The sequence below is a fragment of the Pristiophorus japonicus genome, chromosome 11 (genome assembly GCF_044704955.1).
Source record: "Pristiophorus japonicus isolate sPriJap1 chromosome 11, sPriJap1.hap1, whole genome shotgun sequence".
Taxonomy (NCBI): domain Eukaryota; kingdom Metazoa; phylum Chordata; class Chondrichthyes; family Pristiophoridae; genus Pristiophorus; species Pristiophorus japonicus.
The window spans coordinates 82,090,936-82,105,672 of NC_091987.1; the positions used below are offsets into that span (position 1 = coordinate 82,090,936).

Consider the following 14,737-nt stretch of genomic DNA (forward strand, 5'->3'; position numbering starts at 1 on the left):
AAACCTGTGCCGCACTGAAGGTGTCAGTGGGCCATGTTGGTCCTCGGTGGCTCAACAGTGATGTGCCTGATGATCCCAGAGCCATCAGCTTCAAGGGATGTTATGAAAGAGGAATTACTGGATTGGGATAACTGCTCCACTAGTGCCACATCATGTCCTTGCAGCAGTTGGCCAATTTAGCTTTACCCAATGTAACTACATCCGCTACCTATAGGTTCGCCAGTTCATCCAAGATGCCACTGTGCTCTGTAAAATCCAATGCAAACTGACCCCATTAAACCTTCACATCTAAACACAAAGCCATCCTATAGGCACACGTAAACCCCGCTACTCAGTAATGTCTATCTTTGCACCAGACTGGATGCAAAACCTTTATTGTTCCTTGGAGTATAATCTTGGTGATCCACTTTCGAGGGAAGACTGGGAGCAGGATGTGAGTCTGGCCCTTACACTCTTTCTGTAGTAGAATGAAAAATGGTCAACTCAGAATTCTCAGTTGCAGAAAAAGATTCCAGCTGATCTTGGCAGATGAATGCTGGCAGAACTACTGCTGAAAGGACACAGTCCTGCATACATTCTGGTCCTGTTCCACCCTCCAGGACTGATGCTGGAGGCTACTAAAGCTATAATAACCGTAACTATCTTTCACAACCCAAGCGACCTCAGCCTACTGCTCTCACAGTAAGAAACCTCTACCGCTAGTAAGTTTAGAAAGATTTAATTCCTGGCAGCAAGCAGATGCTTCCCGCTGTGGTGCAGCTGTTCAACAAACTTGGCCTGGGCACATGTGGGGCATCTGCCTGCCAGTCCAAGTAACATACAGGCCTGCGCATGGACCTCGAGAGACACCAGGAGACATGGGGGTCCCTTCCTGTGGGCCAGCATCACACCCAACATTTCCACAATTAGAACAGCCTTGGGGCTACCTGCTGAGAGGACAGTCTCCAGTAACCCAGCACAATGCCGACCAGGATCTATTGCTGCTGTAGCCTATTGCAGCACCTCCCCATCACCCTCACAAGCCCACTGCACCCCCGACCAGCAAGGACCCAGACCAGGTTACTGCGCATCCCTCACACTAACCTATAGAACAGCATAACTTCTTTGGCCCTCCCTACATTTACCTGCAAATATTATGAAATATATAATATATGTACTGTTTATGAGACCATGTTTTGAGAGCGTGTATACTTCACGTATATTAAAAAAAAATCCCAGTAAGAATAGAGAGAAAATAAGAGGTGAAAAAAAATGAATAGCAAAATTATAAAACACCTTTATATAAAAAAGTCTGAAAATCCCTCTGCTGGCATTAGTACAGCAAACAGGCACGACTGACATCTGCTTCTTCATCAAACGCCTGTACAATACAGTGCATGTTGGGTGCCCATTAGACTGGGAGGGGGGCAGCAAATGCAGCATTGGATGACCACTTGTGAATGTTCCTGGCACAACCCCTCCAACAGTGACAGGCTCTTCAGCTGATTGGCCTCCTTTATATTTGCAAAAATAAAACAGAGGCCTTGACCATCTTAGAAATTTGTGTCCAAGAAACACATACAGCCGTCAAATTACTCACCACTTTCCATGCCACCAAGATCAAGTCACCACGTGTATTCGACTCACAAGATAGCGATACGGTATCTCCAACCATTGCACTTACTGTGGACACTGCATTAACTGAAAAAAAAATCAGAAGTACAATTATTTGACACTTACATAAAAAATAGGGACATATCTATCGACCTGTTTTTTTAATCTATCTCTCATCAGACCACCTAGCCCTACCGTACAAGCTCAGATTCTGATCCCCATTCCAGCTATCTCCTCCTTCTCAGGTTGAGTCCTAACCCCCATCCCCTACTTTCCAAACTCAGGCCTTCCTCTTCCTCTTCTTTTTAATCCAAGTTATTTTCTACAGCAATCAGAGGACGAGAATTTCATGTTTGGATCCAAGCCTTTGTGGGAGGTGAGGAGGAAAAGGAAAGTGAATAATAGACAGAGAGAGAAACAGAGAATGAGAAAGCGAGACGCACATGAAGCATATAAATAATGGAAGATTTACAGGAGAGAGAGAGACACACACACACATAGCGGGAAAGTGTGTGAGAGGCCTACAGAGTGACTGAGAAATATACAGGAGAGTAAACGGAAGGTCAGAGAGATTCACAGAAAGAATGAAACAAAGGGTAAACAAAAGTAAAAAAACCCAGAAATACAGAGATGACAATGAGAAAGTTGCTAAGGCTAATGAGCACTTGCTTTGCGTGCAACAACTTCACTCACTAATTTCACTGGCTGTCGCAGGCTTCCTGCATCTCATCAGATTCATATTCTTTATATAATGAAGCTAGCAGTGATTTTCAAGGATGATGACCACTCCAATATGTTGTGTTCATACTCTATTTGGTGGTTACACAAACTCTCACTAGACATGCTGGAGAGCCACTGGACGCCATTTTGGAGAGCTGCTATAAAGGACACAATTACTTACACTACTCCTGTTTCAGTTAGTCTGTTTATTTACATACACAACATAATTTGGCAACGAGGATGAGATCAAATTAACACAAAAGCAAAATACTGTGGATGCTGGAATCTGGAATAAAACAGAAAATGCTGGAAATCTCAGCAGGTCAGGCAGCATCTGTGGAGAGAAAGCAGAGTTAACATTTCGGGTCGATGACCCTTCGTCAAATTAACCTTCCTACACCCCCCACCCCTGCTGCTGCCTTTCCTTTACTGTTTAAGTTGATAAGTTTTCGGAGTGATTATTTACAAAAGTTTTTTGTGTGTCTTTCTGTGCACGACTGCCCTGGACTCCACCCCACCCCCCCACCACCATTCCGCGCATGTGCGGACTCCTCGAACCCGAAACGGGAAGTGGGGCCTTAACGTGAGGAGCCCAGAGCTGCTGCTGCCCACGTTGCTTTGCTGATTTAGGCTTTTGCCTAAAATATTGTTGTCATTATCTACACGAACATTTTCGTGGAGAAAAAAAATCAGAGGTAATGGTGAGAGAGAAACTGGGGAGAAAGGAGAGGGAAAAACTGGGGCGAGAGAGAGAGCGAGAGACTGGGAAGGGAGAGAGAGCGAGAGAGAGACTGGGGGGGAGGAGGGGAGAGAGTGCGAGAAAGAGACTGGGGGGGGGGAGGAGTGAAAGGGGATGGGGAGAGTGAATCGGGGGGGGAAAGAGAGAGAGAGAGAAAGAGGGAACCCAGGGATGACGGGTCACATTCTTCCAAACCCACCCCCTTTACACCCACACCTGATTTCTCAGAAAGCTCGGTGCGTGTGTGACAAGTGACATCATTTGAATGGGTGAAGTCATTATTCACTTCATACCCAATAAACCTGTTAACAATCCGTGACCCACACACAATGCCCCATCTATGGCATGGCGGGGTGGGGTGGGGGGGAAGGGGCAAGGTCAGGAACTTGGGCTTCAGGGGTATGAACTTGGGCTGGGATGGGGGAGGTCTTAACCTGTGAGAGTATGCTCTCTGTCAGGAGTCAGCAGTTAGAATGGCTCGAATTACACTTGCAAAGTTACTGATTACATAGGCAGAATGGTTCTAATTACACATTCCAGAGCAAGTGCTGGGTGTGTCTTATCCTTCAAAGGGACCAACCAGCAATCGGGTCATGTGATCAAGGAGACCCAATCAGAGCATTTTTCTGTTGCAAATAAACACATCCATAAGTTTTCGACTGAGCATTTCATTGAAGACAGAGCCGTGAGCCGTCCTGCAATACAAAGCAATGTAGAACACCCCTCCCAAATACCTTTATTTTGCTACATCTCGCTGTACCTATGAAAACCTCCTTAAAACCTACCTATTCAACAGTACCTCTCCTAACCTCCTTCTTATTCCTTCTCAGAATTGATGCCGAACAATGAAGGGCCTTAGAATGTATTATGATGTTAAATGTGCTTATACAAATACAGGCTATTGTTGTAATAACGGGCTTAAATAAGAACAGATTAGTGTCCAAGATGTAACATTTAAAAATGAGCATGCATCACAGTAAATTCCCTCCATGATCTAGGATGAGCCACTAAAAGATTACCCCAGAGAGGCATAATGCAAATTCTATTACAATCCAGCGTCACGTCTCCATTTATACATACATCACTGTGTGGATACAACTGTGTGGATACAGCTCGGGGCCATAAAAGGAGCAGAGGTGCGGCGCCTGGGAACAGCGTGTGGTGTACCACTTCAGGCAGCAAAGAGTGACGTCATCAAGGTCCATGTCGGTGCTTGGAGTGTGGGCAGATACAGCAGGAGCGGCAAGAAACTGTGGAGGGATGTGATCGGGGACCAGGAGAGGCGAGAGGTCAGGGCCAGAAGAGGTGAGGGGCAGTACGGGCCAGCCCACACTACGATATATGTGCGCACTAGATCCATGGAGCAGAGCTGGTCTCCAGTCATCTTGGATAACCCTTGCCACTGGACCAAGACCTAGCTCTGTCAAGCCCGTGTGATGGCTGGTATGCAACGGTCACCGCATGTTAAAAAAATCCACGCACAGGCATCTTCCACCCTTCAGGATGCAGTTCAGGACCTGGAATTTTAGGTCCTACATTGAAACACCCATGAACTCATCTTTTTTTGGCGTGGAAGCAAGTCATCCTCGTTTCGAGGGACTGCCTATGATGATGATGACAACTGTATGGCATACAACTGTGTATTTTCATTACTTTCAATTTGTGGCAACACATGGGCTCACACACGTGTACTCTGATAGCAAACTGCATCATCAACTGGCCATACCATTTCACCACATGCAAGCTGGCTTATTTTAAATTGATAGAGAAGCCCCTCCCCCCCTCCACTGCCGGCCCCCTCCCGTCCCCTCTGAATGCTCTGCAAAGTGGCGTGCTATTATTTTAGGTTTTGTGTGCGATCATTGTTGAAAAGAACAAAACCCAGCAAAACCATTAGGAACGCTCACAAAGAAAAATTGCTTTCAGATGATCTTTGAATTTGCTTTTAAAAAGTAGGCTGTTATTGCAATCACCAGGGGAGTGTCCAGTTCATGAAAAACTAGCTACAAAAAAGTGAAGTAAGAGTTTTATTAATAGTAGAAAGTATATATTTGGCACACTGGCTGCTAATTCAGCCAGAACAAATTGTTAGTTGGAGTATCAGCCTCCTAAAGTAAAGAGCCATATTACTTACATACATTTAATTGCCCCAGGTCAGTTTTAATGGATCATTAATTAATAATATATACACGATTGGATTTTTGCTATTGCTGTTTATGATAAATATTGTCCTGTAGGGCAGGCAGATAGGACCGGGATCTCATCTGGGTAAAAATTAAATCACAAACTCAAAAGGTGCTGGAAACAATCTGTTCCAGACTTCAATAAAAACAGCAAATGCTGGACATCAGCGGGTCAGGCAGCATCTGTGGAAAGAGAAACAATTAACGTTTCAGGTCGATGACCCTTCGTCAGAACGGTCAGCGAAATAGAATGAAGAAATGGAAGTTCTGACGGGTCATCGATCTGAAATGGTAACTCGATTTCTCTCTCCACAGATGCTGCCTGGTCTGCTGAGTATTTCCAGCATTTTCTGTTTTTAACTCAAATTTCCAGCATCCGCACTATTTTGCTTTTGCATTCCAGACTCAAAGCTAAGGCGTACCCAAGTGCCTTCCAAAGGACCGTCGAGAGGCCTGCCGGTACTTCAGCAGGGAGATTCCCCAAAAAGATCTGCAAAGACCGCTTGACGGCAAAAAAACGACTTACGTCCTGAATGTGGGCGGCAGCGGACGGGAGCTCCTAACCTCGACGGCAAATGCAATCCTCACCAAAGTGCCGCCGAGGATTGAGTCGGGCCCGGGGGGGGGAACATAAAAATAAAAATTGACACCAAAAAAAACCCACTGGAACCTGAATCGCTGTAAAATAAAATGTTTTAAGTTTATTAACATTTTTTTTGCAAGTCTTCATACTTACCGTTGAGGTTAGACCTGCCTCCACTCAGCGGTCCTTTCCCCTGCTGCCGACGACTCCTGCCTGGAGCAAACTGGCAGCTTGGCAGGCGGGAGGACACTTGCGTGCCTGCAGACGGTTCCCAGTGGTCCTCCCCTCCCGCTGGCGGGAGGCCTAGTGGAAACTAGCACCGAGGGGAGACTGCCCAAAAAACTCGGCGGCTGCATCGGGCGGTAAGTCCACCAGGTTCGCGCCCAATATGTTTCAAAATGTAGACCATTAGGAGTATAAAGTATCAGAAATATATAAAACACTGAACATGAATTCTAAGAGAGCATAATAAGCAACTGGTGTCATTGAATTTCATGTTTTTGCAGTACTGGCTTTGTGGCACAAGGTGCTGCTCTGCTTCCATTTTCTGCTCTGTAAAGTACGCAAGGCGTGTGTTTTAAAAGTTAGTATAGGCCAATGTGCACTCATTTTTATCATTGTGTTTTCTTGCTTGAGGTTTAACATTGAACTTTGTTCTTCTGTTGTCATTTAACTTGTGCCACAGGTTTTTTTTTTAGGGCCGGTTGGGGGGAGGGGGGGAGGGGAGGGGGAAGGGGAGGCTGCATCTGGGGTTTATGCCCCGAGTTCACAAGTAATGGGGTGGGCCAACGACTATAAATAGTCGCTTTTCCAACCCAACACTTTATTTCATTCAGGTGAATGTGGCTGAGTTTTTTTTTAATTCTTTTTTCCCCCCACAAAATGAGGTGCAGCTAGCCTTTCTCGGATATTGGGATAGATTTTTGTGCGACTGCATCCATCGAGTGGCAGCTCGCCACCCACCTGATCAACGGGGTCTGAGGCCTGACAGGTTTTCTTGGTCGGGTGGGACCTCATTAAATTTCCGCGAATGAGCTGCCTGCACTTTTAGAGCAACTCGGCGATTGGAATGGGTGGGAAAGCTGGTGGCTCCAACAATAAGTCCAGCCAGTGATTAGTTAAGGGGTTGAGTGGGCAGGGAAGAGGCTGTCCCAGAGGAAGGCTGTGGAGAGTCAACATCGGGGAAAATCATTTTTTTTTTAATACATTATTCCGAGTGCACTGTAGTGGTCCCTTTAAGGTGTGCTGGCAAGGGTACTGAATGGCAAACACCAATGGGCAGAGCATGCACAGCACATGTTCCGCCCATTGGTACTTCAAAACTGCACCAAGGTCCTATTGATGCCAGAGAACCCTGATTTGTTTTGTTTAATAAGGGGCCAATTGAGCTTCCCATTTCAAGGCTCCCCCACCAAATTGGGGCGTGGCTGGGAATGGGACGGTAAGTGCTGTGTTGCTACTTTGATCACGATATTACCGCATTCCCACCCAGCCCATTATTTCTAATAAAATGAAGAAAGAGTACGAGAAAGACAGGTCCAAGACAGAAGCATCTATTCTTGAATTTTGTATCTGTCATTCTCCTCAGACTAAGATTATATTGGGAGTTTGTTGTCCCCATTATTTAATGAGTCATGTTAAAATTCGGCAACGGCTCTTACACCAGCTTTTGTTGTCTCCACAGTGAGGGGGGCGGGGAAGGCCATCAAACTTCCTATAAAACAATTTATCTTCAGCAAGTAGTGAATCTAGAAACATTAGACAGGCTAGTTTTCTCTCATTCTGTGTTTATATTCTTGCTGGGAGAGCTCATTGAATTTAGGTCCAATAACATTGAATATAACCAATCTCATCTGTATCCAGCACAATTCTGCGGATCAAATGTTCCTCTGCAGGATGGGGTACTTGCCTTTTAAATACCCTATTTTACACAGGTATTTCTTTCCCCGAATGCGGATATCTACTGCCAGATTAGTCACACGTAAATCATAAATATAATGGCCCGGAATTTGCAATCGGGATGACGGAGAACTGGCAGTAATCGCTGCCACTCTGCCTTTGAAACTGACCACAACTTCGGGCTTTGGTGCATGCCAATATCTTGATGTGGTCTGTCTCCGGTACAGTGACCCCCCCCGCCGCCACTCTCTCCACATGTGTAATCAGCAAAACTGACAAAAACTTTGGCTCTTTCACAGTAATTACACTGGTAAATTCCCCAAAGGGATTAGGTGTAACTCGGGTTGCAACAGTACTATTACCGCTGAAGAAATGTTCGGGGCCTGGAAAACTCATTTTAATTTTCTGCAATGTGAAATTTATCCATTTTAATAAAAATAAAAATTTAAGAAACTTAAACATTCTTTTTTTAAAGTTTGTCCATCTTTATTTCAGGTTTGCCTTTTCCCCATGCGAGATCCCCAATCTTTCTTTTGCTCTCGCTAACATTTTTTAAAAGTTAGAATTTTAAGAGCTTCCTTGTTCGCGGTCTGAGAATTCTGCCTTTTGATTGGCTGCTTTGATAGCCTGTTGATATCACAGCAGTTCGCACAAGGGGATCCCCACTACAGTCCATTGATGTGAATTGAAGGTCGGAAAACCTGAAGTTCTCGACACAGGAATTGCAAGTTCCTTGTGCGAAGCGTACTTCGGGGCTGGCTGCAAGCACCTTCGCCTCGCTGCTGAATGCAAATTCCTGGCCAATAACCTTTTTCACAGAATCAGAGGAATTTCTTTGCAGAAAAAGCCTATTTGGCATGCTGAGAGTGCCAGTGCTAGCTCCCCACCACAGCTATCTATTCTATAATTTACATATTTTTCAGAGTTAACCTTAATTTGAGAAAAGTGGATATAAATGACTGAGGAATGTGAAGCTTTACCAGAATATACACAAATATTAATAACTGCGTAACATTATTAGCGATCATTAATGCTATTATTGGATTAACATAGAACATTACCTCCTCCCAGATTAAGATCAATACTGTATTGTAATATGGTAATGTTCTGACATGTCAAGAATACAGTGTTAACATGAAAAAGTGTTGTCCTGAAACTGTAAAGTGTTTATGGAGCTGTTTTTGGGTGGGGGTCCTGAGTACTCCAAGGTTTTAGATGCTTGAACAGGACCTACTGCTCCGCTATAGGAACTGTTGCAAACCATTCAACCCCTCGAGCCTGTTCCATCATTTAATTAGATTATGACTGATCTGTACCTCAACTCCATTTACCTGCCTTTGCTCCATATCCCTTGATACCACTCTGGATGGTGTCTGACCAAAGCTCTGTACAACTCAAGCATTCTTTCCTCACTTATGTATTCATGCCCCCCTTGCGATAAAGGGCCAACATTCGATTAGACTTTTTAAATTACTTTTTTTTTAATAACCAGTGCACTAGCCTTCAGTGATTTGTCTCCATGTACACAAAATCACTTTGCTCCTCCACTGCTCCCAATCTCTCACCATTAAGAAAATATTCCGAATTGTCTTTCTTTGAACCAAAGTTCCTCACATTTCCCTCCCAGACTCCACCCCTGTGCGCCCACATTATTATTATGTACCGCTCTGGTAGGCAATTGGGGGAGGAAGGGGGGGCGGTGGAAGAGGGTAATTTTAGGAATTTGCACTACCAACGCAGAGCTTTACATGCTAGGAGTGTAGTTGGATTCAGGCGCGGTGATTAGCAGCCCCAGTTGGATTTCCCATCCCTTATGGATGAAAAATCCTGCAAAGCCTGCGGAACTGCTGCATACGAGTTTCCACAATGGACTGTTAAAAGGACAGAAGATGCTGCGAAGCTCACTAAGCTCTGAGCCCAGATTCCTGCTACACATTCCCAGTATTAAAGCTCTGTCCTTGGAAGGTGAATTAGTACAAGCTTCTATGTTGTTCTGCACCCCTGCTACAATGTTTGTTATACTCCCCCCTCCATATTACGTCTATACCCATAAATAGTTGAAGTCTTGAGGCTCATGGTAGACTCTACTGGTTCTCTGGCCACAAGCATTTATCTCAGCTCAGAACAAGAATCGACTTTGGGACTTCCTCGTTTGCATGGCTCAGCTAAACTTACTGCATAAACTCACTCAGCTATTGTGAACTCCTTTCCATACAAATACCTCACTGTTTAAAATCCATATGGTAGCTTTGCTGCTAATTAGTTTACTCATATCACCTCCTGATCCAACTTTGTTTCAAAAACAATGCTGAGGAAAAGAGATTGGTATTTTGTTCCATGTGAAGGATTACATACCAGACGCTGAATGCGTTGATAAAAATCATCACAGACTTTCTATTGTTTCGCATTTCTTTTGGTCCAAGACAATCATATTAACGTACTGCAGATTACCACAGCAACATAACACTGTTCTCAAAGCACATGGATTATTTCATAACTTTTGGATTCATTGTGGAACTTTTCCTCTTTTCTGGGACCTTGTAGCAGTTTTTATTACCCTGGGTATAAGCCCAGTGGTTTCTTCTGACATTCATCACTTCATAGAATCATAGAAGTTTACAGAATGGAAGGAGGCCATTTCGGCCCATCGTGTCCATGCCGGGCAACAACAGGCTATCCAGGCTAATCCCACTTTCCAGCTCTAGGTCTGTAACCTGCAGGTGCACATCCAAGTACTTTTTAAATATGGTGAGGGTTTCTGCCTCTACCACCCTTTCAGGCAGTGAGTTCTAGACCCCCACAACCCTCTGCATGAAGAGATTTCCCCTCAAATCCCCTCTAAACCTTCTACTAATTACTTTAAATTTATGCCCCCTGGTTGTTGACTCCTCTGCTAAGGGAAATAAGCCCTTTCTATCCACTATATCTAGGTCCCTCATAATTTTATACACCTCAATGAGGTCTCCCCTCAGCCTCCTCTGTTCCAATGAAAACAAACCCAGCCTCTCTAATCTGTCCTCATAGCTAAGATTCTCCACTCCCGGCAACGTCCTCATAAATCTCCTCTGTACCCTCTCCAGTGCAATCACGTCCTTCCTGTAATGCGGTGACCAGAACTGCATGCAGTACGCCAGCTGTGGCCTAACTAGTGTTTTATACAGTTCAAGCATACCCTCCTGCTCTTGTATTCTATGCCTCAGCAAGCATTCCGTATGCCTTCTTAACCACCTTATCTACTTGGCCTGCTACTTTCAGGGATCTGTGGACATGCACTCCAATGTCCCTTTGTTCCTCTACACTTCTCAGTATCCTACCATTTAATGTGTATTCCCTTTCCTTGTTAGCCCTCCCAATGCATTACCTCACACTTCTCTGGATTAAATTCCATTTGCCACTGTTCTGCCCACCTGACCAGTTGATTGATATCTTCCTGCAGTCCGCAACTTTCTTCTTTATTATCAACCACACAGCCGATTTTAGTATCATCTGCAAACTTCTTAATCATACCCCCTATATTCAAGTCTAGATCATTGATGTTAATCACAAAAATCAAGTCCTGCAGAACCCCACTGGAAACATCCTTCCAGTCGCAAAAACACCCATCAACCATTACCCTTTGCTTCCTGCCTCTGAGCCAATTTTGGATCCAACTTGCCACTTTGCCCTGGATTCCACGGACTTTTACTTTTGTGACCAGTCTGCCATGTGGAACCTTATCAAAAGCTTTGCTAAAGTCCATATGCATCACATCATACGCTTTTGCCTTCATTGACTCTCCTGGTTACCTCCTCGAAAAATTCAATCAAGTTAGTCAGACACGATCTTCCCTTAACAAATCCATGCTGACTGTCCTTGATTAATCTGTGCCTTTCTAAGTGAAGATTTATCCTGTCCTTCAGGATCTTTTCCAATAATTTTCCCACTGAGGTTAGGCTGACTGGCCTGTAATTACTCGGTCTATCCCTTTCTCCCTTCTTAAACAAAGGTACCACATTAGCAGTCCTCCAGCCTCTGGCACCATACCTGAAGCCAGAGAGGATTGGAAAATGATTGTCAAAGCCTCTGCTATTTCATCTTTTGCTTCACTTAGCAGCCTGGGATACATTTCATTCGGGCCTGGGGATTTATCCACTTTCAAAGCTGCTGAAACCCTTAATACCGCCTCTCTCACTATGTTTATTTCATCCAATATTTCACACTTCTCGTCGATAGTGGTGTCTGCATCTCCCCTCTCTTATGTGAAAACAGATGCGAAGTATTCATTAAGAACCATACCCCCATCTTCCGCCTCCACACACACATTACCCTCATGGTCTTCAATAAGCCCTACCCTTTCTTTAGTTATCCTCTTATTCTTAATATATTTATAAAATATCTTTGGGTTTTCCTTGATTTTACTTGCCAAGAATTTTTCATGCTCTCTCTTTGCTTTCCCAATATCATTTTTAATTTCACCCCTGGACTTTCTATACTGCTCCACAGATTCTGCAGTATTTAGCCCTCGACATCTGTCATAAGCCTCTCTTTTTTTCTTTATCCTACCCTGTATGTCCCTCAACATCCAGGGGGCTCGAGATTTTTTAATCCCTCCCTTTTTCTTTAAGGGCACATATTTGGCCTGAACCCTACGGATCTCCTCCTTGAATGCCTCCCACTGCTCTGATACTGATTTACCTTCAAGTAGCTGTTTCCAGTCCACTATGGCCAAGTCACTTGTCAGCTTAGCAAAGTTGGCTTTTCCCCAATTTAGAACTTTTATTCCTGGTCTATCCTTGACCTTTTCCATAACAACCTTAAATCTGACTGAATTATGGTCACGAGCACCTAAATGCTCTCCTACTGCCCAGCTTCATTCCCTAAAACTAAATCCAGAGCCGCCCCCTCCCGCGTTGGGCTTGCTACAAACATGTCACCGTGGACCATTACATTGTGGAATAACTGTGAATGAATGCCTAATTTTTTTGTCTGAAATTCTTCTTTCATCCATTTTAGCAGAAGCTTTCCAAACCGCTTAAAATAAATGGGTTAATGAATCTGCTAAAATACTTAAGAAATTATCCCACAGCATAATTTCAAGGCTCACAAATTATTTTTCTGCGATTAGCGTCTGGGGAACATTTCGTTCCCAGATACTAAGCACAGGAAATAGGGCGGAGGTCCAAATTGGCATGATGCCGGAAATCTGCCCCCTTGTCATTGCCCAGGGATTATTTGGTCGTCGGGAGGAGGGGGTTTCAAAGGATCAGAGAGGAGGGATACAGGAACTGTGCAAGATCCAGGTAAATGCTATTCTTTTCCACAGGGATCTTAGAACAGGATAGGTGCTGGAAGCTTTCTGGGTGTTGTAAGGTCCCAAAGAACAGCAGTCATTGCCAGTGCTGCAGATCTCTTAGTCCTGCAGTAGCAGTTATATTCCGCCGCCCCCCCGCCTCATATCCAGCTGCTAGGGGCCTGGGGTGGGAGGGAGTATGACCAAGCCATTCAAATGACCCAACTCACCAAATTCGGGTGTACAGAGGCCTGAAAAGGCACATTCCGCTTCAGGCATGCTGTACCTCTCCTGTTCCCAACTATAGGGCTCTGCAATAGCAGCCCTTAGTAAACAGAGTTTTTTTCCCCCCAATGTTCTTCCTTCATTTGCTGAAATCGCTACAGCTAGGTTATTAAGGTCAAGTGGCTTTTCTCCATACATGTGATCCTAGGCAGTCAATGAGGGCAGTCAATGTTACCATGGAGCACATCACAGCAAGCCCAGATCCTGACTTTACCCGATTGCCAGACAAGCATATTATCTGGCAAGGATTCCCAATATGAATCACTATCCAGCGACTCCTGGAGGAAAATGGGATCGTATGATCATTGGGTTCGAGACTGATGCTCCCCATTGTTCAATTGCCTGCTGACACTGTCTAGGCTCACATGTGAAAAATGGCAACTCGAGTGAAGTGGGTGACTGGCAAGCACTCTGGCATCAATGTCTCCAGGAGAGGAGAGGACAAAAAATAATATAGCACTGGGCCTGTACCAAGGTGCCAAAAAAGAGGCCTGGCTGTTTCATAGGCCCCATCCACTTAAACGGCCTACAATCTTCCCCATGCACCACAATGGAGGTCTGGGAACTTGGTTGAATCAATTCACTCTGGAGGATTAAATTGATCCTAATTCAGTGACAAACAGGAAAGTAATACCATGTTATACAATCTGCAATGCACAGCAGTTAGAATAATCCGTCTAAATAACAATGGTTTTCTGAGATATCTCAAGTTACCCAACCAATTTAGGACAATTACTTGCATGCATTCCATCCAAAATGCAGCTCACTAAATGCAGTCTACTCCTGATAATTCAAAGTAATTTTTTGCACAACAAAAATTCAAATTAGCCTGTAATTCAAATGAACAAACATGAATAAAATGGCAATATAATGTGTGGGGGGGGGGGGGATTTTAAACCACCAAAACAGGTGGGTTTGGATGTTAAAAATCCAAACCCAACCCACCCACTTCCGGTTTTAAGGAGGTGGGATTGGGGGCGCGGTGGGGGCAACCAACCTGCTCACAGGAGGCGGATAGCACATTTAAATATTTTAACAAGGCTATGTGCCTCACAATTTTTTTTCCAATTTAGATTTAACCCTGGCCGATCGGGTTTCCCGGGGCTCAGGACACTTGGCTGCTGAAGGGAGGCAAGGACTGCTGGATTCAGCCGGTAAGAACAGCAGTGCTTGTGGGCCAAGATCATTAGGAGTGCTTTCCCCAGGCCACCAAGCTTACCTGTAAACCACTTCCATGATCAGCCGGCCCCTCCCCCTCACCCACCCACTCACAATTTCCCACCGACCAGCTTCTCTGATCTTCCCCACCACTACCCCTCCACAACCCTTTCCGATCTCTCCTCTACGCTCCCTGACTGCGACCTCCGATCTCCCCCACCTCCCCTCCGGCCTTTACGATCACTCCCTCCCTCCTGTCCTCTCCGCTCCCCGGCTGTGGCCTGGTGCTAAAGGCCTACCCCCTGCTC

The 14,737-nt window shown here is 44.9% G+C and overlaps 1 protein-coding gene across 1 annotated transcript in view; it reads right to left on the minus strand.

The window, feature by feature from the left end:
- alcama (activated leukocyte cell adhesion molecule a) overlaps positions 1-14,737 on the minus strand; it is a 338,861-nt gene that overhangs the window by 71,993 nt on the left and 252,131 nt on the right. The window contains exon 2 of the mRNA XM_070893627.1: positions 1,580-1,680. Within this exon, the coding sequence (XP_070749728.1) occupies positions 1,580-1,680 (101 nt within the window). The remainder of the gene's footprint in view (positions 1-1,579; positions 1,681-14,737) is intronic.